General features: G+C 40.0%; 1 protein-coding gene across 1 annotated transcript in view; it reads left to right on the plus strand.

Moving 5' to 3' along the window:
- Nucleotides 1-7,794: 7,794 nt before the first annotated feature.
- LOC128694485 (integrin alpha-8) overlaps nucleotides 7,795-24,434 on the plus strand; it is a 157,860-nt gene continuing 141,220 nt past the window's right edge. Inside the window, exons 1-3 of the mRNA XM_070081543.1 lie at nucleotides 7,795-8,117; nucleotides 14,817-15,024; nucleotides 17,638-17,773. Of these exons, the coding sequence (XP_069937644.1) occupies nucleotides 7,945-8,117; nucleotides 14,817-15,024; nucleotides 17,638-17,773 (517 nt within the window). The 5' untranslated portion in view covers nucleotides 7,795-7,944. The remainder of the gene's footprint in view (nucleotides 8,118-14,816; nucleotides 15,025-17,637; nucleotides 17,774-24,434) is intronic.

Below are 24,434 nucleotides of genomic sequence, written 5' to 3' on the forward strand. Positions count from 1 at the left end.
CTTGTTATCCTGGGTGTAAAGGGGTGCAAGGAGCAGAACAAACACAGCTGAATGACTTTGAAATATATTTTCCTTCACCAAGAGTAATGTGAATATTTACAACTATGTACACTGTATACAGTTGGATAATGTATGTGTACAACACGGTTTAGGCAAGGCCAAGATACAGCCTGGAGACAGAATGGACAACCGTTCTCAACGATCTCTAGTATGGAAATGACAAGTGTAGACAGGCGGGTGGTGCCCACAACACTTCTACCATTGCCAGGGCCATCTTCTCATTGGCTGAACCTGGGTACTGATCCAACGATAAGGCCCCATCGTTCGACCCTAGTACTGGTTCGCTGGTTGGGGAGATAGCCTTTCAATGAGGGTGTGTACATGTGCCGAATAAAGGTTACATACACTTTGCATGCCACAATGTGTTTATCCCATGTAACAGGTTCTTCATTTCGTTATGTTTTAACGTAATTGAGAACTTGCAATTATTATAGAAATGCGTTAGGAGTGTAGGTTCCTGATGCGTGATACTGTGAACAAAATGATGCCAGTGCAAAACAAGGGATGCTCCCTCTCTCTCTCTCTCTCTCTCTCTCTCTCTCTCTCTCTCTCTCTCTCTCTCTCTCTCTCTCTCTCTCTCTCTCTCTCTCTCTCTCTCTCTCTCTCTCATGATTTTCTGAATGATAAGATTTTGACAAAGATAAAAGCTAGAGATATACGATAAGCTAGAGATGGAAGATACAGACCAAGAGTAACTCTTATCACAAATGAATTAAGTAAGCTTTGTACAGCATAACCTGATTCATTACTGACACAGTTTCAGCCACACAGAAGGCTGATCAAATCACAGATATGATATGTATGTGACTTAATAATGCCCGCTGTATGGGCGAAACTTTGTTAATAAAAGACTGAATTATAGTGCACTTGTGTCTCTCCTTTCTTCTTTACAGAGATGCTCGCTGAGATGTTTTTCTTTACTTCAGTTTCTTCTGTGACCTCAAAATATTTAAACAATGAAGTAACAACAGTATTTTTTTTTATTTATTAACACATCGGCCGTTTCCCACCAAGGCAGGGTGGCCCGAAAAAGAAAAACATTAATTATCATTCACTCCATCACTCTCTTGCCAGAAGGGTGCTTTACACTACAGTTATAAAACTGCCACATTAACACCCCTCCTTCAGAGTGCAGACACTGTACTTCCCATCTCCAGGACTCAAGTCCGGCCTGTCAGTGTCCCTGAATCCCTTCATAAATATTACGTTGATCACACTCCAACAGCACGTCAAGTCCTAAAAACCATTTTCTCCATTTGCTCCCATCTAACACGCTCACGCAAGCTTGCTGGAAGTTCAAATCCTCGCACACAAAACCTCCTTTACACCCTCCACCCAACCTTTTCTAGGCCGACCCCTAACCCACCTTCTCTCCACTACAAATTTATACACTCTCGAAGTCGTTCTATTTCGTTCCATCCTCTGTACATATCCTAACCATTTCAATAACCCCTTCTCAGCCCTCTGGATAATAGTTTTTGTTATCCCGCACTTCCTCCTAATTTCCAAACTACGAATTCTCTGCATAATATTCACACAACACATTGCCCTCAGACATGACATCTCCACTGCCTCCAGCCTTCTCCTTGTTGCAACATTCACCACCCATGCCTCACACCCATACCAGAGAGCTGATATAACTATACTCTCATACATTCCCCTCTTTGCTTTCATGGATAAAGTTCTTTGTCTCCACAGACTCCTCAGTTCACCACTCACCTTTTTTCCCTCGTCAATTCTATGATTCACCTTATCTTTCACAGTCCCATCTGCTGACACGTCCACTCCCAAATATCTGAATACTTTCAGCTCCTCTATACTCTCTCCCTCCAATCTGATATCCAATCTTTCGTTACATAATTTTTTTGTTATTCTCATCACCTTTCTCTTTCCTATATATACTTTCAATTTCCTTCTTTTACATACCCTACCAAACTCTTCAGCCAACATCTACAACTTCTCTTCAGAATCTCACAAAAAGCACAGTGTCATCAGCAAAGAGCAACTGTGACAGCTCCCACTTTGTGTTACATTCTTTATCCATTAACCCCACATCTCTTGCCAACACCCGGGCAGTCACTTCTCTTTCTACTCCATCTGTAAATAAATTGAACAGCCATAGTGACATCACACATCCCTGTCTAAGGCCTTTTTTTACAGGGAAATAATCTTCTTCTCGCCTACATACCTGAGCCTCATTATCCTCGTAAAGACTCCTCACTGCTTTCAATAACCTACCTCCTATTCCATATATTTGCAACATCTGCCATATTGCCCCCCTATCCACTCTATCATACGCCTTTTCAGAATACGTAAATGCCACAAAAACCTCTTTACCCTTATCTAAATACTGTTTAAACATGTGTTTCACTGCAAACACTTGGTCTGCACACCCCGTACTTTTCCTAAAGCCTCTTTGTTCATCTACTGTCCTTAATTCTTTCAATAATAACTCTACCATACACTTTACCAGGTATACTCAACAGACTTATTACCCTATAATTTTTACACTCTCTTTTGTCCTTGTTACCTTCATACAAAGGAACTATGCTTGCTCTCTGCCAGTCTCTAGGTGCCTTATCCTCTTCCATACATTTATTATATAAAAACAATAATCACTAGAAAACTATATCCTCACCTTCTTTTAACATTTCTATCTTTATCCCATCAATCCCAGCTGCTTTACTCTTTTTCATTCTACTCACTCTCCCACGCACTTCCCCCACACTCACAACTGGTTCTTTCTCACTCCTACAAGATGTTATTCCTCCTTGCCCTATACACGAAATCACAGCTTCCCTATCTTCATCACCATTTAACAATTCCTCAAAATATTCCCTCCATCTTCCTGATACCTCTAAGTCTACGTTTAATAACTCTTCTCTCCTATTTTTAATTAACAAATTCATTCGTTACTTTGGCTTTCTCAACTTATTAATTTCACTCCAAAATTTTTCTTATTCTCAACAAAATTTGTTGGTAACACCTCACCCATTCTCTCATTTGCTTTCTTTTTACATTGCTTCACCACTCTCTTAACCTCTCTTTTTCTCTCTATATACTGGTCCCTCCTTGCATCACTTTTACTTTGTAAGAACCTCTCATATGCTAAGAACATAAGAAAGAAGGAACACTACAGCACGCCTACTGGCCCATGTGGGGCAGGTCCGTGTCAACCCCTAGCATAGACCAATGGCCCACCCAGTCAGGTCACCTCCACTTAAGGAAAGAGCGCTGCTTCTGATCCAGTAGAACCAGCTAGTCAGGTTCAACTCACACCCACCCACACCCGCTGATGTATTTATCTAACCTATTTTTAAAACTACACAACGTTTTAGCTTCTATGACGGTACTCGGGAGTCTGTTCCACTCATCCACAACTCTATTACGAAACCAATGCTTTCCTATACCCTTCCTGAATCTGAATTTTTCCAGCTTAAAACCATTGCTGCGAGTCCTGTCTAGGCTAGATATTTTTAGCACACTATTTACATCCGCTTTATTTATTCCCCTTTTCCATTTATACACCCCAATCGTATCCCACTAATTCTACGCCTTCCTAGAGAGTGCAGATTCAGGGCCCTCAGCCTATCCTCACAGGGAAGATTTCTGATACATAGGATCAACTTTGTCATCCTCCTCTGTACATTTGCCAATGCATTTATATCCATTTTGTAATACGGTGACCAGAACTGTGCAGCATAATCTAAATGAGGCCTAACCAAGGATACAGAGTTGAAGAACAACCTGAGGATTTCTATTATTTATGCTTCTTGATTTGAAGCCAAGGATTCTGTTAGCTTTAGTGCGAATGTTTATGCACTGTTGTCTTGGTTTCAGGTTACTGCTAACCAGTACTCCTAAATCCTTTTCTCAATCAATAATATTAAAGTCTACATTATTTAATCTATGTGTGGCATTGTTATTGTCCTTTCCAACATTTAGAACTTTGCATTTGTCTATATTAAACTTCATCTGTCACTTCTCCGATCATTGCATCAGTCTATTCAAATCATCCTGGAGTGCTCTAATGTCCTCATTAGAATGAATTGGACGACCTATTTTGCTGTCATCAGCAAATTTATTTATGTCGCTATTTATTCCCTCATCTCTGTCGTTTACGTAAATTGTGAACAAGTGGCCCAACATTGACCCCTGTGGAACACCGCTTGTGACGTACCCCCATTCTGATTTCTCCCAATTCATGCAAACTCTCTGCTGCCTGTTTATCAACCATGCCTCTACCCAGGAAAAAATTTCTCCTCTTATACCGTGGGCCTTAAGTTTCCTTAATAGCCTATGATGTGGAACTCTGTCGAAAGCCTTACTGAAGTCCATATACACAATATCATATTCATTACCATGATCAACCTCCTCAAACACCTTAGTGAAGAAAGTTAGTAAATTCGTAAGACAGGAACGCCTCTTTGTAAAACCATGTTGAGATTCATTAATCAATCTGTGCCTGTCAAGATGGCTACGAATTGCTTCGGCAATTATTGATTCCATAAACTTTCCCACTATGGAAGTAAGGCTCATCGGTCTATAGTTCGAAGCCAAGGATCTGTCACCTGCCTTGTAAATAGGTATTACATTTACCATTTTCTACTTATTTGGCACTATGCCAGTTTGTAGTGATATGTTGAATAGATTAGCCAAAGGTTTGCTAAGTTCCTCTTCATATTCCTTTAAAACTCTTGCAAACAGTTCATCAGGGCTTTGGGATTTGTTAGGTTTAATTTCTCTATTTGTCTGAGGACCATGTCACTAGTTACTCCAATCGTGCATAGTTTATTACCGTCCTGTTCTCCATAATTTATTATTTCTGGAATTTCGCTTGTATCTTCCTGAGTAAAAACTGAGATGAAGTCAGTATTGAAAATTTCACACTTAATTAACCTTATCACTGTCAGTGTTCTGACCTAAGTTACTCTTAAGTGGGCCTATCTTGTCCCTAATCTTACTTCTGTATACTTGAAAGAACCCTTTTGGGTTAATCATCGAGTCCCTTGCGACCTTTGCCTCATAATCCCTTTTAGCTGTTCTTATTCCTTTTTTTTATTTCTATCTTTAACTGAATATATTGATTTCTTAACTGCCCATCCTCTCTTTTAATATGCCTATATATGCCTCTTTTATGACCAATGAGATGCTTTAACCTATTGTTCATCCATTTTGGGTCATTTTTGTTAGATCTAATTTCCCTACACGGAACAAAAGTTGCCTGGGCAGCTAGAACTATGCTCTGAAAAATGTCATATTGGCAACCAAGATCACCTACCTGACCCATAGCCAGGTCATCCCAGTTTAGGCCACCCAGGTAATATCTCAGTTCCATGAAATCGGCCTAGTGGAAGTCTGGGACAGAGACTTGATTGCAGTTATCTGGGTAATTACATGATATATTGAAACTAAGTGATTTGTGATAACTTCCCCCAAGCTCATCATTAACCTCAAGATTATTAATTAGTGATTCTTTGTTGGCAAGAACCAAGTCAAGCAGGTGAAGAACCAAGTCAAGCAGGTAACTTTTTCTAACTTTTCTAACTTTTTCTCACTACTCTCTTTACATCATCGTTCCACCAATTGGTCTTTTTCCCTCCCACACCCGCTTACCTGTAACCACAACCTTCTGCTGAACACTTTAACACTATATTCTTCAACTTACCAAATACATCTTCTCACTAGCCCATCTGTCCTCCAACAGTTGTTTATATCTTACCCTAACTGCCTCCTCATGTAGTTTCAAAACCTTCACTTCTCTCTTCCTGTTTATATTTTCCTTGTATCCCATCTACCCTTTACTCTCACTGTAGCTACAACTAAAAAGCGATCAGATATATTTTTGGCCCCTCTGTAAACATGTACATCCTAAAGTCTACCCAGCAGTCTTTTTTCTACTAATACGTAGTCCAACAAACTTCTGTCAATATGCCCTATATTGTATATTTATTTATTATCTTGTATACTTATTTATCCTCTTCTTTTGAAATATGTATTACCTATAACCAAACCCTTTCTATACATAGTTCAGTCAAATGTTCGCATTATCATTTACATCTAGCACCCAAAACTTACCTACCACACCCTCTCTAAACGTTTCTCCTAATTTAGCATTTAGGTCCCTTACCACAATTACTCTCTCACATGGCTCAAAAGTTCCTACACACTCGCTTGACAACTCCCAAAATCTATCCTCTCTTCTTCAGGTGCATACACACTTATTATGACCCACTTTTCACATCCATCCTTATTGTAATCCATGTAATCCTCATCTCTCTCCATAACTGATCCTTCAATATTATTGCTACCCTTTCCTCAGCTCTAACTCTCTCAGATACTCCTGACTTAATCCCATTTATTTCTCCCACTGAACCTCCCCTACCCCGTTCAGCATTGTTTTGCTGAGGGCCAGGTCATCCAACTTCTTTTCATTCATAACATCAGCAATCATCTTTCTTATCATCCGCACTACATCTATGCGCATTCGAACATCCCAATTTTATAAAGTTTTCCTTTTCCTTGTTTTTAGTATTTTATACAGGAGAAGGAGTTACTAGCCCATTGCTGCCGGCATCTAGTCGCCTACTACGACACACACAGCTTACGGAGGAATTCTGTTCCACTTCCCCATGGATATAAGCAGAAATAAACAAGAACAAGAACTAGGAAGAAAAAAGAAAACCCAGAGGGTTTAGTATGTATATGCTTGTACATGCTTGTGTAGTGTGACCTAAGTGTAAGTAGAAGTAGCAAGACTTACCTGAAATCTTGAATGTTTATGAGGCAGAATAAGACACCAGCAATCCTACCATCATGTAAAACAATTACAGGCTTGTGTTTCACACTCATTTGGTAGAACGGTAGTACCTCCCTGGGTGGTTGTTGTCTACCAACCTACTACCTACAACAGTAATGATTAATGAAATAGGACAGTAAAATTTGGTTAATAGAGGTTTAAAGCCTATCGACTGCGGGTCATGTAACCTGTTCATTGTCAGTCAAGAATACTTTATTCCCTAAAATAGGAATTAAGGTAAATTTCCAGCAAATATAATCTGAAAAACATATACTTCTCGGTGTATGTATCCGATGTGCTGAAATTTTTTGACGAACTGTATTCAGTTTTGTATTAATTCATTACAGACATACGTAAAAAGTAAAATGCCTAGAAAGGACTTTTCCATGATCTTAGTCTTGAAAACCTCGAAAAAAAAATCGGATTCTTCTTAAATTCCATTATAACTTCATCCATCGTACTCTGCTGACCGAAAATTAGAGTCTTAACTTCATTAATGTTATTGACATTCCTTCCTGATATACTGACTGATTTGATTCATGATCGTTTGTCGTTTTCCTGTTTTACTTCGACCTTCTGATTATTATTTGTTAGGATGGTATTGCTCTTCACAACCCAGTAAAATAAATTAGCGCTACTTTATTATACTGAACTTACGTTTCAATAGTAACTTTCGTCTAAATCCCGTATTATGCTGTGAGACGAGCGAACGTACCTGCTTGGCTGATGACATCTACTAAGCAGCAGAATCTTATCTCTTATCAGTTACGGGTAACGGTCGATGTCTGTGTTGTCGCTTGTGGCTCACATTACAGCTTCTCCCTCCTCTGTCTTTGAGCTCTTACTGCTCCAGGGTAATGGGCTGAAGCCAGCATCCCTCCGTGAACAACACTTCAAAAACACACATTTGTTGTCATATCTCCACGACAGTAGTGTGCAACTCTTGCTGCTGTGGTTAAGTGAAAGACACCTTGCCAGGTCTATCACAGCCATTATAAATCTGAACATTCTATACATCTTACATATTAAAAGACGACAAATGTAAATTGCTCTTGTTACACAAACATTAAGGGTTTGTGTGGGTAATGATGGGCATTGCGGTGCGTGGAGTGAGTGCAGTAGTAGCAGCTGTCAGCATACTACTGGCGGCAGCCTACAACCTAGACCTAGAGAACCCTATGCTACTGCAGCCTGCAGACCAGTCAGGCATACACTTCGGCTTTTCCCTTGCTCATCTCTACGACGGCACACACAGACGGTAAGCAGAAGCCTTCGTAGAAGGCAATGAATTTTTTTTTTCAAGGTACTGATTACGTATCATCTATGTTTTGGGTCTGTGGGCGTAGCTGTATCTAACTGTTTGGTATTTCTGGAAGCAAAGATAGAGGAGAGGTATCGACTCATCGTGGATAAACTGTGAATTTATGTAAGCTAAATGAGCGACATAGAGATATTTATTAATTCAAGAGGGAGAAGGGAGAGGAATATGAGGGAGGAAGAATAGGAGGGGAGAGGTATACGGTACGGTAATCGAGGGATGGGAAAGACAAGAGAGAAATAGAGTTTTAAATAAATGGGTGGGACTTGAGAGATTTTGAATAATAATAATAATAATAATAATAATAATAATAATAATAATAATAATAATAATAATAATAATAATAATAATAATAATAATTAAAAATAATAACAATAGGTAGTAGGTTGGTAGACAGCAACCACCCAGGGAAGTACTACCGTCCTGCCAGATGACTGTGAAACAGAAACCTGAAACTGTTTTGCATGATGGTAGGATTGCTGGTGTCTTTTTCTGTCTCATAAACACGCTAGATAACAGGGATATCTTGCTACTCCTACTGACACTTTGGTCACACTTCACAGACACGTACATGCATATATATACATACATAAAATTAAGTTTTTCTTCTTTTTTCTAAATAGCTCTCGTTCTTCATTATTTCCATTCTCCTGTATACATTACTAAAAAACAGAAGAAAAACTTTATAAAACTGGAATGCTTGAATGTGCGTGGATGTAGGGCGGATGACAAGAAAGAGATGATTGCTGTTATTATGAATGGAAAGAAGTTGGATGTCCTGGCCCTAACCGAAACAAAGCTGAAGGGGGTAGGGGAGTTTCAGTGGGGAGAAATAAATGGGATTAAATCAAGATAATCTGAGAGAGTTAGAGCTAAGAAAGGGGTAGCAATAATGTTGAAGGATCAGCTATGGAAGGAGAAGAGGAACATAATTGTGTAAATTCAAGGATTATGTGGATTAAAATAAGTGTTGGATGCGGAAAGTGGGTCATAATAAGCTTGTATGCACCTGGAGAAGAAAGGAATGTAGAGGAGAGAGAGAGAGGGATTTTGGGAATGTATGGGAACCTTTGAACCAAGTGAGAGAGTAATTGTGAAAGGGAACTTAAATCCTAAAGTAGGAGAAACATTTGGAGAGGGTGTGGTAGGTAAATTTGGAGTGCCAGGTGTAAATGATAATGGGAGCCCTTAGATTGAACTTTGTGTGGAAAGGGGTTTAGTTATAGGTAATACATATTTTAAGAAAAAGGGGATTAATAAGTATACAATATATGACGTAGGTAGTAATGACAGTAGTTTGCTGGACTATGTATTGGTAGATAAAAGACTTCTGAGTAGACTTCATGATGTACATGTTTATAGTGGGGCCACAGATATATCAGATCACTTTTTAGTTGTAACTACAGTGAGAGTAAAATGTAGATGGGATACAAGGAGAATACAAGCAGAGAGAGTAAGAGAGAGGTAAAGGTTTATAAACTAAAAGAGGAGGCAGTTAGAGTAAGATTTAAACAATTATCGGAGGATAGATGTGCTTGTGAGAGTATAGGCAATGGGGTCGAAGATGTATGGGGTAGGTTTAAAAACGTAGTGTTAGAGTGTAGAGCAGAAGTTTGTGGTTACAGGAAAGTGGCTGTGGGAAGAAAGAAGAGCGATTGGTGGAATGATGATGTAAAGAGAGTAGTAAGGGAGAAAAGTTAGCATATGAGAGGTTTTTACAAAGTAGAAGTGATGCAAGGAGGGAAGAGTATATGGAGAGAAAAAGACATGTTAAGAGAGTGGTGAAGCAATGTAAAAAGAGAGCAAATGAGAGAGGGGATGAGATGTTATCAACAAATTTTGTTGAAAATAAGAAAAAGTTTTGGGGTGAGATTAACAGGTTGAGTGAGCCTAGGAAACAAATGGATTTGTCAGTTAAAAATAGGAGAGGAGAGTTATTAAATAGAGAGTTAGAGGTATTGGGAAGATGGGGAGGAATATTTTGAGGAATTGTTAAATGCTGATGAAGATAAGGAAGCTGTGATTTCGTGTATAGGACAAGGAGGAATAACATCTTGTAGCCAGTTGTGAGTGTGGGTGAAGTTCGAGAGGCAGTGGGTAGAATGAAAGGGGATTGATGGGACAAAGGTAGAAATGTTAAAAGCAAGTTGGGAAGTAGTTTTGGAGTGGCTGGTACTATTATTTAACAAATGTATGGAAGAGGGTAAGGTACCTAGGGATTGGCAGAGAACATGCATAGTTCCTTTGTATAAAGACAAAGGGGACAAAAGAGAGTGCAAATATTATAGTGGGATAAGTCTGTTGAGTATACCTGGTAAAGTATTTGGTAGAGTTATTATTGAAAGAATTAAGAGTAAGACGGAGAGTAGGATAGCAGATGAACAAGGAGGCTTTAGGAAAGGTAGGGAGTGTGTAGACCAAGTGTTTACAGTGAAACATATAGGTGAACAGTATTTAGATAAGACTAAAGAGGTTTCCGTGACATTTATGGATTTGGAAAAGGCGAATGACAGGGTGAATAAGGGGGCAATGTTGCAGATGTTTCAGGTGTATGGTATAGGAGGTAGGTTACTTAAAGCAGTGAAGAGTTTTTACGAGGATAGTGAGGCTCAGGTTAGAGTATGTAGGAAAGAGGGAGATTATTTCCCAGTAAAAGTAGGCCTTAGACAAAGATGTGTGATGTCACCGTGGTTGTTCAATATATTTATAGATGGGGTTGTAAGAGAAGTGAATGTGAGGGTCTTAGTAAAAGGTGTGGAGGTAAAAGATAAATAATCTAACACAAAGTGGGAGTTATCAGAGATGCTTTATGCTGATGACACTGTGCTCTTGGGAGATTCTAAAGAGAAGTTGCAGAGACTGATGGATGAATTTGGTAGGGTATGTAAAAGAAGAAAGTTAAAAGTGAATGTAGGAGAGAGTAAGGTTATGAGGATATAAAAAAGATTAGGTGACGAAAGATTGGATATCAGATTGGAGAGAGAGAGTATGGAGGAGGTGAATGCATTCAGATATTTGCGAGTGGACCTGTCAGTAGATGGCTCTATGAAAGATGAGGTGAATCTTAGGACTGATGAGGGGATAAGGGTGAGCGGTGCACTTAAGAGTCTGTGGAGACAAAGAACTTTGTCCTTGGAAGCAAAGAAGGGAATGTAAAGTAAAAGGACACAAGTGCAACTAATGTGACATTTATTGTGGCAACGTTTCGCTCTCCAGGAGCTTTATCAAGCCATTACAAACAATACATGGACATTGGACTTGTCATTGGACTCTTCTTCTAGTGTAAACTGGATCGCCGGAAATTGTAACTCAGTGAATGTTTGGTGAATGTAAGTACATTCCTCGTCAAGAAACTCAGGACTACAAATTCGGTATGCTCTTAGGAAAAACCCGATGATGATGCCTCTTTTGGTCTTGGTATCTTGACTGGAATAGAAGTGTGTGAGATCATTTTTATTGGTGGGTTTCCGATAAACTTGAAATCTTAGGTTGTTGTCTACTTTGTGAATGAGGACGTCGAGGAAAGGTAGCTTGTCATTGGACTCTTCTTCTAGTGTAAACTGAATCGCTGGTTCAACTGCGTTGAGCCTTGCCTGAAGATCCCGTACATCAAAACGTTTTGGAGTTATTACGAGGACATCGTCCACGTAACGTAACCAAGTGACGCTTGAAGGGATGATGTTGGCGAAGTGTTCGGACTCTAGGTGTTCCATGTATAAGTTGGCTAGGACGGCACTTATTGGGGACCCCATTCCCATGCCGTAGGTTTGTTTGTAGAGCTTGTTATTGAAGGAAAAACAGTTGAAGTTAACACAGAGTTCAATCAAGTCAACAAAATCTCCGGGAGGTAAAGGAAGATTAAGGTCCTGGTTGACTTTACGTCGTAGAACCTCGATGGCTTTTTTGGTAGGTACTTTTGTGAAGAGGGAAGTCACATCCAAACTGCTTAGTTTCTTGTTACGGATGGAGAGGGGTCCCCAATAAGTGCCGTCCTAGCCAACTTATACATGGAACACCTAGAGTCCGAACACTTCGCCAACATCATCCCTTCAAGCGTCACTTGGTTACGTTACGTGGACGATGTCCTCGTAATAACTCCAAAACGTTTTGATGTACGGGATCTTCAGGCAAGGCTCAACGCAGTTGAACCAGCGATTCAGTTTACACTAGAAGAAGAGTCCAATGACAAGCTACCTTTCCTCGACGTCCTCATTCACAAAGTAGACAACAACCTAAGATTTCAAGTTTATCGGAAACCCACCAATAAAAATGATCTCACACACTTCTATTCCAGTCAAGATACCAAGACCAAAAGAGGCATCATCATCGGGTTTTTCCTAAGAGCATACCGAATTTGTAGTCCTGAGTTTCTTGACGAGGAATGTACTTACATTCACCAAACATTCACTGAGTTACAATTTCCTTCTTTTTTCATCAAAGACTGCAAGAAAAGAGCTCTTCAGATCATCAATTCTCCACGCATCAACACCGCAACCAACAAAGTTATAATTCTTCCCGACAGCCAGGTTGCACTAAACGTCTCAAAAGTACTTTCACAAGCTAACACCAGAGTCGCCATCGCTTCTACCACTTCAATAAAGGATCTAACCAGGACAAAACCCAAGCACCACGAACCAGTCAATGCAGGAGTTTACACTATACCCTGTGGAGGCTGTGACAAGATCTACGTAGGTGAAACAGCAAGAAACCTCGACACCCGCCTCAATGAACACATATACGCATGTAGGAACGACAACTTAAACAACGCCTGTGTACAACACCGAAATTCCACCAATCATCTTATGAAATTCAGAGACGCCCAATTAGTGATAAAAGAAACTAATTTCCGCACACGCAAGTGCCTTGAATCAGCACTGATCGCTGTTTCGAATACAATTAAACAAAACAACGGCAGCTTCACCATCTCCGAAGTCTTAGCAAGAATCCTCCTGAAAACAGTAAACCCTGCCATCACATAGTCTCTCCTGTTATACTACACAAAGCACAGAGAGTGAACACTGAAACAAGCTGCCTCATTCCAGTTTATATTTGTCCAACCTATTTTTATGTTACCCAAGTAATAGCTTTTATATCCTTTTACTCATGTACGGATTAATTGCTCTACCATATTGTATTACTTTTGTCACTACCACTACTACTACTACTACTACTACCACTAGTGAACATCGAAATGGTACCTCACTAGTATTCACCACACTCTGAGCCTTTATATACCCTCTGTGTCCATGTATTGTTTGTAATGGCTTGATAAAGCTCCTGGAGAGCGAAACGTTGCCACAATAAATGTCACATTAGTTGCACTTGTGTCCTTTTACTTTACATATTGTCGGTAATTCTACCAACTTTATTACAAAGAAGGGAATGTTTGAGAGTATAGTTTTATGGGTGTGAAGCATGGGTGATGAATGTTGCAGCGAGGAGAAGGCTGGAGGCAGTGGTGATGTCATGTCTGAGGGCAATGTGTGGTGTGAATATAATGCAGAGAATTCGTAGTTTGGAAGTTAGGAGGAGGTGTGGGATTGTCGAAACTGTTTTCCAGAGGGCTGAGGAAGGGTTGTTGAGGTAGTTCGAACATTTAGAGAGAATGGAACGAAACAAAGTGACTTCGAAAGTGTATAAATGTGTAGTGGAGGGAAGGCTGGGCAGGGGTCGGACTAGGAAAGGTTGGAGGGAGGGGGTAAAGGAGATTTTGTGTGAGAGGGGCTTGGACTTCCAGCAAGCATTCGTGAGCGTATTTTATAGGAGTGAATGGAGACACATAATAATAATAATAATAATAATAATAATAATAATAATAATAATAATAATAATAATAATAATAATAATAATAATAATAATAATAATAATAATAAGGAATTATAGTAACTGGGTGTACATGCCAAAAGCGCCTTGTATACAGAGCATTATGGGCAGGCTTAAAATGGTTTTTAATACTTGACGTGCTGTTGGAGTGTGAGCAAAGTAACATTTATGCAGGGATTCAGGGAAACCGGCAGGCCGGACTTGAGTCCTGGAGATGGGAAGTACAGTGCCTACACTCTGAAGGAGAGGTGTTAATGTTGCAGTTTTATATCTGTAGCGTAAAGCACCCTTCTGGCAAGACTCTGAATGATGATGGAAGTTTTTCTTTTTAGGGCCACCCTGCCTTGGTGGGAATCTGTTAATGTGTTAAGGTAAATAATAATAATAATAATATTATTATTATTATTATCATTATTAATCTTTATTTCTCTAGTAAAGAGGAGGAAGTATAGAAAATCAGAGAGGAGAGGGATTCGAGAGATATGAGGAAGGGAGAGTAGAAGGATTGTAGGTACGTACATTAGGGAGAGCAAAGGGCTGGGAGGGAGTTAGTGTTCTCACTCTCGTGGACACAAAGACATCAATGCGGTGAAATACGATCCTTTATTGACTTGAGGTTAAATAAAGGATCTCATTACACTTCATCCGTATCTTTCTGCTTCCATTGTTTTCTGTATTTTATATAATTCCTCTTCCCTTCTCGTGTTGCTGCTGCTGCTGGTGCTGCTGCTGGTGCTGCTGCTGGTGCTGCTGCTGGTGCTGCTGCTGGTGCTGCTGCTGGTGGTGGTGCTGCTGCTGCTGCTGCTACTGTTGCAGGCTGCTGGTGGGAGCTCCTCGTGCCAACACCAGCAAGGAGTTGCAGCGACCAGGGGCGCTGTACTCCTGCCACCTCGACACTTCCACTGACAAGTGTGAACAAGTGACAGTGAAGCAAGACAAGTACAGGGAGTGGATCACTGAAGATATACAGGATGACCAAGGCCTTGGCTTCTCACTGGCTTCTGACGGCAAAGAAAATATTGTGGTAGGTATGTTAGGAATTGAGAAGAAATCCATTTTATTTATCCAAAGGTTCAGGGTTACATTTTTTTTCTGAAAAATAAAATAAACGATTGGATGGGTTTAGGTCTCTACATAACCCGAGGAAGGTATCCCCGCATCCCCAAATCCCAGCTAAATCTACCTCAATGTACACATAAAGAACAGAGTACGGTATAAGCTTTTAATACAGTTAGATACCAACATGGAAGGTTTGTAACCAATCATAAGACGCATTCAAAGTTATCACATGGAAACTTATACTTAAATTTCTTCAATAAAAAGTGCAAATTGTCTCATACATCAACAAAATCAGTTCCAACCCGCCAGTAAGATATGTAAGTTTTGGAAGCTTAATACTATTCAGAAGAGGAATTTCTAGTTATCTCATGGAAATCAGTATGCCTTTATACACCAGCGCTGAGTTTGAAGTCGTTCAGAAATTGCAGTCTCCAGTTATTGGTCTTGCAGGTTCAAAGCTGATCTTATGAGGCATTCACAAATCATCACATGTAAAGCAGTAGTTAAATTTTCCTATTAACGTAGAAAAATTAACAAAGTTACACCGACAAAACTCAATGCCAGTTTATTTTTTTTTTTTTGCCTAAGTAAGATATACCAGAAGACAGGTGTGAACAACACTTACTGCACGTAGACCAATTTGTTTATGAAAATTAAAATATACACAAACCAAAATCAAGACGACCCTTCCTTTGACGAGTGCGAGGATGCAGTCTCCATTATGGCTCAAACTCCAAAAACATCAACTTCATTAACTATAATAATAAATTTAAATATTTGCACCTGCACAGACTGCATCCTAAAATTTTTTATTAATTTTTTTAAGGTGCAGCAGCCACTGAAAACTGAAGTCATTTACAGGTTATTTTTTAATGCCAATCGGAAGAAGCTTTCTCAAATTATAGCATGTAAACCAAATCTGAAAATAGTCTAGAAAATTTGGAAAAAAAATTTTATCAAAGGGAACCTGCACATGTCAAAATTTGCACGAACCTTTCCCTGGTTACATTACACAAGCTTTGAAAATTTAAAACCCATCAAACAAGATATTCTCAAGTTACAAACGAAAACCTTGGAAGAAAAACATATTGAAGCAATAAATTAAAGTTATCCCTCCAGGGAAACATTTATTTCACCGGTATTACTCTTACTTATTTGTTACTGTGAAGTCTTGGTCAGTGTGGTGTTACTTACTGCACTGTGTTGTGTTGCAGGTGTGTGCACCTCGCTGTGGTGTTACTTACTGCACTGTGTTGTGTTGCAGGTGTGTGCACCTCGCTGTGGTGTTACTTACTGCACTGTGTTGTGTTGCAGGTGTGTGCACCTCGCTGTGGTGTTACTTACTGCACTGTGTTGTGTTGCAGGTGTGTGCACCTCGCTGTGGTGTTACTTATTGCACTGTGTTGTGTTGCAGGTGTGTGCACCTCGCTGTGGTGTTACTTATTGCACTGCGTTGTGTTGCAGGTGTGTGCACCTCGCTGTGGTGTTACTTATTGCACTGTGTTGTGTTGCAGGTGTGTGCACCTCGCTGTGGTGTTACTTACTGCACTGTGTTGTGTTGCAGGTGTGTGCACCTCGCTGTGGTGTTACTTATTGCACTGTGTTGTGTTGCAGGTGTGTGCACCTCGCTGTGGTGTTACTTATTGCACTGTGTTGTGTTGCAGGTGTGTGCACCTCGCTGTGGTGTTACTTATTACTTAGGTGTGTGCACTGTGTTGTTGTGTTGCAGGTGTGTGCACCTCGCTGTGGTGTTACTTACTGCACTGTGTTGTGTTGCAGGTGTGTGCACCTCGCTGTGGTGTTACTTATTGCACTGTGTTGTGTTGCAGGTGTGTGCACCTCGCTGTGGTGTTACTTACTTACTGCACTGTGTTGTGTTGCAGGTGTGTGCACCTCGCTGTGGTGTTACTTATTGCACTGTGTTGCAGGTGTGTGCACCTCGCTGTGGTGTTACTTATTGCACTGTGTTGTGTTTCAGGTGTGTGCACCTCGCTGTGGTGTTACTTATTGCACTGTGTTGTGTTGCAGGTGTGTGCACCTCGCTGTGGTGTTACTTATTGCACTGTGTTGTGTTTCAGGTGTGTGCACCTCGCTGTGGTGTTACTTATTGCACTGTGTTGTGTTGCAGGTGTGTGCACCTCGCTGTGGTGTTACTTATTGCACTGTGTTGTGTTTCAGGTGTGTGCACCTCGCTGTGGTGTTACTTATTGCACTGTGTTGTGTTGCAGGTGTGTGCACCTCGCTGTGGTGTTACTTATTGCACTGTGTTGTGTTTCAGGTGTGTGCACCTCGCTGTGGTGTTACTTATTGCACTGTGTTGTGTTTCAGGTGTGTGCACCTCGCTGTGGTGTTACTTATTGCACTGTGTTGTGTTTCAGGTGTGTGCACCTCGCTGTGGTGTTACTTATTGCACTGTGTTGTGTTTCAGGTGTGTGCACCTCGCTGTGGTGTTACTTATTGCACTGTGTTGTGTTGCAGGTGTGTGCACCTCGCTGTGGTGTTACTTATTGCACTGTGTTGTGTTGCAGGTGTGTGCACCTCGCTGTGGTGTTACTTATTGCACTGTGTTGTGTTGCAGGTGTGTGCACCTCGCTGGCACGTACACGAACTCTCAGGATCTCGAGCCAAGGACTTACCACTGGGAATATGCTTTGCTAAAAGAGGCAGTGAACCTGAGTTTGAGTCTTTCTCACCACCCTACGCGTTCTCTGCTGGTATGTTACACCATGTGTCTTTATATGGTTAAAAATATGCATTTATTTGTATATAAATGTGTATTTATATGCTCAATTTAAACTTCAATGCATAATTTCCTATGTGAGTGTGTATATATACACACACACACATACACACACATACACAAACACACACACATACACACACACACAAACACACATACACACACATACACACACACACACACACACACACACACACATACACACACATACACACACACACACACACACACACACACACACACACACACACACACACACACACACACACACACACACACACACACACACACATACACACACATACACACACACACACACACACACACACACACACACACACACACACACACACATACACACACACACACACACACACACACACACACGCACACACACACACACACACACACACACACATACACACAGAGCTAAGGGGAATGTCTTACGAAGGTTAAGGGACCTGACGACGACACTGGAAGACAGGAGGGTTAAGGGAGACATGATAACGACATGCAAAATACTGCGTGGAATAGATAAAGTGGACAGAGACAGGATGTTCCAGACATGGGACACAGAAACAAGGGGTCACAAATAGAAGTTAAAAACTCAGATGAGTCAAAGCGATGTTAGGAAGTATTTATTCAGTCATAGAGGTGTCAAGAAGTGGAATAGTCTAGAAATTGATGTAGTAGAGGCATGACCCATACATAGCTTTAAGACGAGGTATGATAAAGCTCATGGAGTAGGGAGAGAGAGGACCTAGTAAGGATCAGTGAAGAGGCAGCGCCAGGAGCTGAGTATCGCCCCCGGCAACCACAAATAGGTGAGTACACACACACACACACACACACACACACACGTTATTAGGTATCACAGTGGGCGCCTGTGACGAACTGGGTCTCACAGGGGTCAGTCCTAGGACCAGTGTATTTTTGGTATATGTGAATGACGTGACGGAAGCGATAGACTAAGAAGTGTCCCTGTTCGCAGATGATGTAAAGTTGATGAGAAGAATTAAATCAGATGAGGCTCAGACAGGACTACAAAGAGACCTGGACAGGCTGGACACGTGGTCCAGCAATTGCCTTCTCGAATACAACCCCGCCAAATGCAAAGTCATGAAGAATGGGGAAGGGCAAAGAAGACGACAGACAGAGTATAGGCTAGGTGACTAAAGACCGCAAACTTCACTCAGGGAGAAAGATCTTGGGATGAGTCTCCGGAAGCACACATCAACCAGAAAACTGCTGCAGCATATGGGCTCCTGGCAAATCTGAGAATAGCATTCCGATACCTCAGTAAGGAATCGTTCAAAACACTGTACACTGTGTGCGTCAGGCCCATACTAGAGTATGCAGCACCAGTCTGGAACCCACACCTGGTCAAGCACATCAAGAAATTAGAGAAAGTGCAAAGATTTGCCAAAAGGTTAGTTCCGGAGCTCAGGATAATGTCCTACGAAGAAAGGTTGAGGGAAATCGGCCTGACGACACTGGAAGACAGGAGGGTCCGGGGAGACATGATAACGACATATAAAATACTGCGGATAATAGATAAGGTGGACTGAGACGATGTTCCAGAGAGGGGACACAAAAACAAGGGGTCACAATTGGAGGCTGAAGACGCAGATGAGTCAGAGGGATGTTAGGAAATGATTCTTCAGTGATAGAGGTGACAGGAACTGTGGAATAGTCTATCAAGTGATGTAGTGGAGCAGGAACCATACATAGCTTTAAGACGAGGTATGACAAAGCTCAGCAGTTGTAAGAGAAGTAATTGCTTGGGTATTGTCAAGAGGTGTGGGGTTAAAAGATAAATAATCTAACACAAAGTGGGACCTGTCACAGTTGCTATTTGCTGTTGAGACTATGCTTTTGGAAGATTCTGAAGAGTCGTCGCAGAGATTGGTGGATGAGTTTGTAAGGGTATGTAAAAGAAGAAAATAAAATTTAATATAGGAAAGAGTAAGATGATGAGGCTAACAAAAAAATTAGGTGACGAAAAATAGGATATCAGATTGGAAGGAGAGAGTATGGAGGAGGTGAATGTATTCAGATATTTGGGGGTGGACGTGTCAGCAGATGAGTCTATGAAAGATGAGGTAAATCATAGAATTGATGAGGGATAAAAGGTGAATAGTGCACTGAGGAGTCTGTGGAGACAAATAACTTTGTCCATGGAAGCAAAGAGGGGAATGTATGAGAACATAGTTATACAAGCGCTCTTATATGGGAGTGAAACATGGGTGGTGAATGTTGCAACAAGGAGATGGCTGGAAACTGTGGAGATGTCATGTCTGAGAGCAATGTGTGGTATGGAATATAATGCAGACAATTCGTAGTTTGGAAATTAGGAGGAGGTACGGGATTACCAAAACTATTATCCTGAGGGGTTGGTGAGGTTGTTTTAACATGTAGAGAGGATGGAAGAAAATAAAATGACTTCTAGAGTGCATAAATCTGTAGCGGAGGGAAGGAGGGGTAGGAGTCGGCCTAGGAAAGGCTGGAGGGAAGGCGTAAAGGAGGCTTTGTTTGCGAGGGGCTTAGACTTCCAGCAAACATGCCTGAGCGTGTTAGATAGGCACAAGTGGAAATAAATGGTTTTTAGGACTAGACGTGCTGTTGGAGTGTGAGCAAGGTAACATTTATGAAGGGATTCAGGGAAACAGCAGTCCGGACTTGAGTCCTGGAGATGGGAAGTACAGTGTCTACACTCTGAAGGAGGGGTGTTAATGTTGCAGTTTTATAACTGTGGTGAATGATGAAAGTTTTTCTTTTCCGGGCCACCCTGCCTTGGTGGGAGACTGCCGATGTGTTAATAAAATAAAATAAAAAAATAACACACACACACACACACACATATATATATATATATATATATATATATATATATATATATATATATATATATATATATATATATATATATATATATATATATATATATATATATATATATATATATATATATATATATATATGTCGTGCCGAATATGTAAAACTGGTCAATTAGCAAGAACTCATTTAAAATTAAGTCCTTTCTAAAATTTTCTCTTATACGTTTAAAGATATATTTTTTTCATTAAGGTTAATGTAAAATTTTTTAATTTTGCTCCAAAAGAATCTTAGAAAACTTACCTAACCTTATTATAACAAGAACAATTTATTTTAGCCTAACCCAACTATATATATTTTAGATTTGTTTACAGTAATTTAATACTAAACAAACACAGTGAAATATATTTTTTTCGTTAGGTTCAGAATGATTTTGGCGAAATTATTGCATACACAAATTTTCACTTGTCCTATATGGCAAGATGAGCGTTGCTATTTAAGCCAAGATCGCAAGTTCTGCCTATTCGGCACGACTAAAGAGGTCTTTGTGGCATTTATGGATATATATATAGGGGGGCAATGTGGCAGATGCAAGTGTATGGTGTAGGATATACTGAAAGCATATATAGTGAGGCTCAATAGAGTATGTAGGAAAGAGGGAAATTTTTTCCCAGTAAAAGTAGGCCTTAGACAAGGATGTGTGATGTCACCGTGGTTGTTTAATATATTTATAGATGGGGTTGTAAGAGAAGTAAATGCGAGGGTCTTGGCAAGAGGCGTGGAGTTAAAAGATAAAGAATCACACACAAAGTGGGAGTTGTCACAGCTGCTCTTTGCGGATGACACTGTGCTCTTGGGAGATTCTGAAGAGAAGTTGCAGAGATTGGTGGATGAATTTGGTAGGGTGTGCAAAAGAAGAAAATTAAAGGTGAATACAGGAAAGAGTAAGGTTATGAGGATAACAAAAAGATTAGGTGATGAAAGATTGAATATCAGATTGGAGGGAGAGAGTATGGAGGAGGTGAACGTATTCAGATATTTGGGAGTGGACGTGTCAGCGGATGGGTCTATGAAAGATGAGGTGAATCATAGAATTGATGAGGGAAAAAGAGTGAGTGGTGCACTTAGGAGTCTGTGGAGACAAAGAACTTTGTCCTTGGAGGCAAAGAGGGGAATGTATGAGAGTATAGTTTTACCAACGCTCTTATATGGGTGTGAAGCGTGGGTGATGAATGTTGCAGCGAGGAGAAGGCTGGAGGCAGTGGAGATGTCATGTCTGAGGGCAATGTGTGGTGTGAATATAATGCAGAGAATTCGTAGTTTGGAAGTTAGGAGGAGGTGCGGGATTACCAAAACTGTTGTCCAGAGGGCTGAGGAAGGGTTGTTGAGGTGGTTCGGACATGTAGAGAGAATGGAGCGAAACAGAATGACTTCAAGAGTGTATCAGTCTGTAGTGGAAGGAAGGCGGGGTAGGGGTCGGCCTAGGAAGGGTTGGAGGGAGGGGGTAAAGGAGGTTTTGTGTGCGAGGGGCTTGGACTTCCAGCAGGCATGCGTGAGCGTGTTTGATAGGAGTGAATGGAGACAAATGGTTTTTAATACTTGACGTGCTGTTGGAGTGTGAGCAAAGTAACATTTATGAAGGAATTCAGGGAAACCGGCAGGCCGGACTTGAGTCCTGGAGATGGGAAGTACAGTGCCTGCACTCTGAAGGAGGGGTGTTAATGTTGCAGTTTAAAAACTGTAGTGTAAAGCACCCTTCTGGCAAGACAGTGATGGAGTGAATGATGGTGAAAGTTTTTCTTTTTCGGGCCACCCTGCCTTGGTGGGAATCGGCCGGTGTGATAATAAAAAATAATAAAAAAAAATATATATATATGTTTATGTATATATATATATACATATATATATATATATATATACATATATATATATACATATATATATATATATATATATATATATGTCGTGCCGAATAGGCAGAACTTGCCATCTTGGCTTAAATAGCAACGCTCATCTTGCCATATAAGACACGTGAAAATTTGTGTATGCAATAATTTCGTCAAAATCATTCTGAACCTAACGAAAAAAATATATTTCACTGTGTTTGTTTAGTATTAAATTATTGTAAACAAATCTAAAATATATATAGTTGGGTTAGGCTAAAATAAATTGTTCTTGTTATAATAAGGTTAGGTAAGTTTTCTAAGATTCTTTTGGTGCAAAATTAAATTTTTTTACATTAACATTAATGAGAAAAAATATATCTTTAAACGTATAAGAGAAAATTTTAGAAAGGACTTAATTTTAAATGAGTTCTTGCTAATTGACCAGTTTTATATTTTCGGCACGACATATATATATATATATATATATATATATATATATATATATATATATATATATATATATATATATATATATATATATATATATATATATATATATATATATATGTATATATATATATATACCTAACATGCTCACGCATGCTTGCTGAAAGTATAAGTCCCTCACACACAAAACCTCCTTCACCCCCTCCCTCCTATACATATATATATATATATATATATATATATATATATATATATATATATATATATATATATTTATATATATATGTATGTATGTATGTATGTATATATTAACATATCGGCCGATTCCCACCAAGGCAGGGTGGCCCGAAAAAGAAAAATTTCACCGTCATTCACTCCATCACTGTCTTGCCAGAAGGGTGCTTTACACTACAGTTATAAAACTGCAACATTAACACCCCTCCTTCAGAGTGTAGACACTGTACTTCCCTCTCCAGGACTCAAGTCCGGCCTGCCGGTTTCCCTGTATCCCTGCATAAATGCTACTTTGCTCACACTCCAACAGCACAAGTCATGAAAACCACTTGTTTCCATTTGCTCCTCTCTAACATGCTCACGCATGCTTGCTGAAAGTATAAGTCCCTCACACACAAAACCTCCTTCACCCCCTCCCTCCAGCCTTTCTTAGGCCGACCCCTAACCCGCCTTCCTTCTTCTACAGATTTATATACTCTTGAAGTCATTCTATTTCTTTCCACTCTCTCTACATGTCCAAACTACCTCAATAACATCTCACTGGTCAAAAGAGAGGCATATATAGGCGTATCAAAAGAGGGTATGGGCAGTTAAAAAATCAGTATATTCAATTAAAGAGAGAAATAAAGAAAGGAATAAGAAAAGCAAAAAGGGATTACGAGGCTAAGGTCGAAGGGATTCAAAGACTAACCCAAAAGGGTTCTTTCAGGTATACAGAAGTAAGATTAGGGATAAGATTGGCCCATTTAAGAGTAACTCTGGTCAGATCACTGACAGTGATAAGGATATGTGTGAAATTCTCAATACCTACTTCCTCTCAGTCTTCACCCAGGAAAATTCTAGCGATATTCCTGAAATAATAGATAATGTAGAACAGGATGATAAGAAACTACGTACGATTGCGGTAACTAGTGACATGGTCCTCAGACAAATAGAGAAACTAAAACCTAACAAATCCCCAGACCCTGATGAACTGTTTGCAAGGGTGTTAAAGGAATGCAAAGAGGAACTTATCATACCTTTGGCTAATCTTTTTAACATATCACTACAAACTGGCATAGTGCCTGATAAGTGGAAAATGGCAAATGTAATACCTATTTACAAGGCAGGTGACAGGTCCTTGGCTTCAATCTATAGACCAATAAGCCTTTCCTCCATAGTGGGAAAATTTATGGAATCAATAATTGCCGAAGCAATTCGTAGCCATCTTGACAGGCACAGATTGATTAATGA

This window comes from Cherax quadricarinatus, chromosome 6 (assembly GCF_038502225.1).
Source record: "Cherax quadricarinatus isolate ZL_2023a chromosome 6, ASM3850222v1, whole genome shotgun sequence".
NCBI lineage: Eukaryota > Metazoa > Arthropoda > Malacostraca > Decapoda > Parastacidae > Cherax > Cherax quadricarinatus.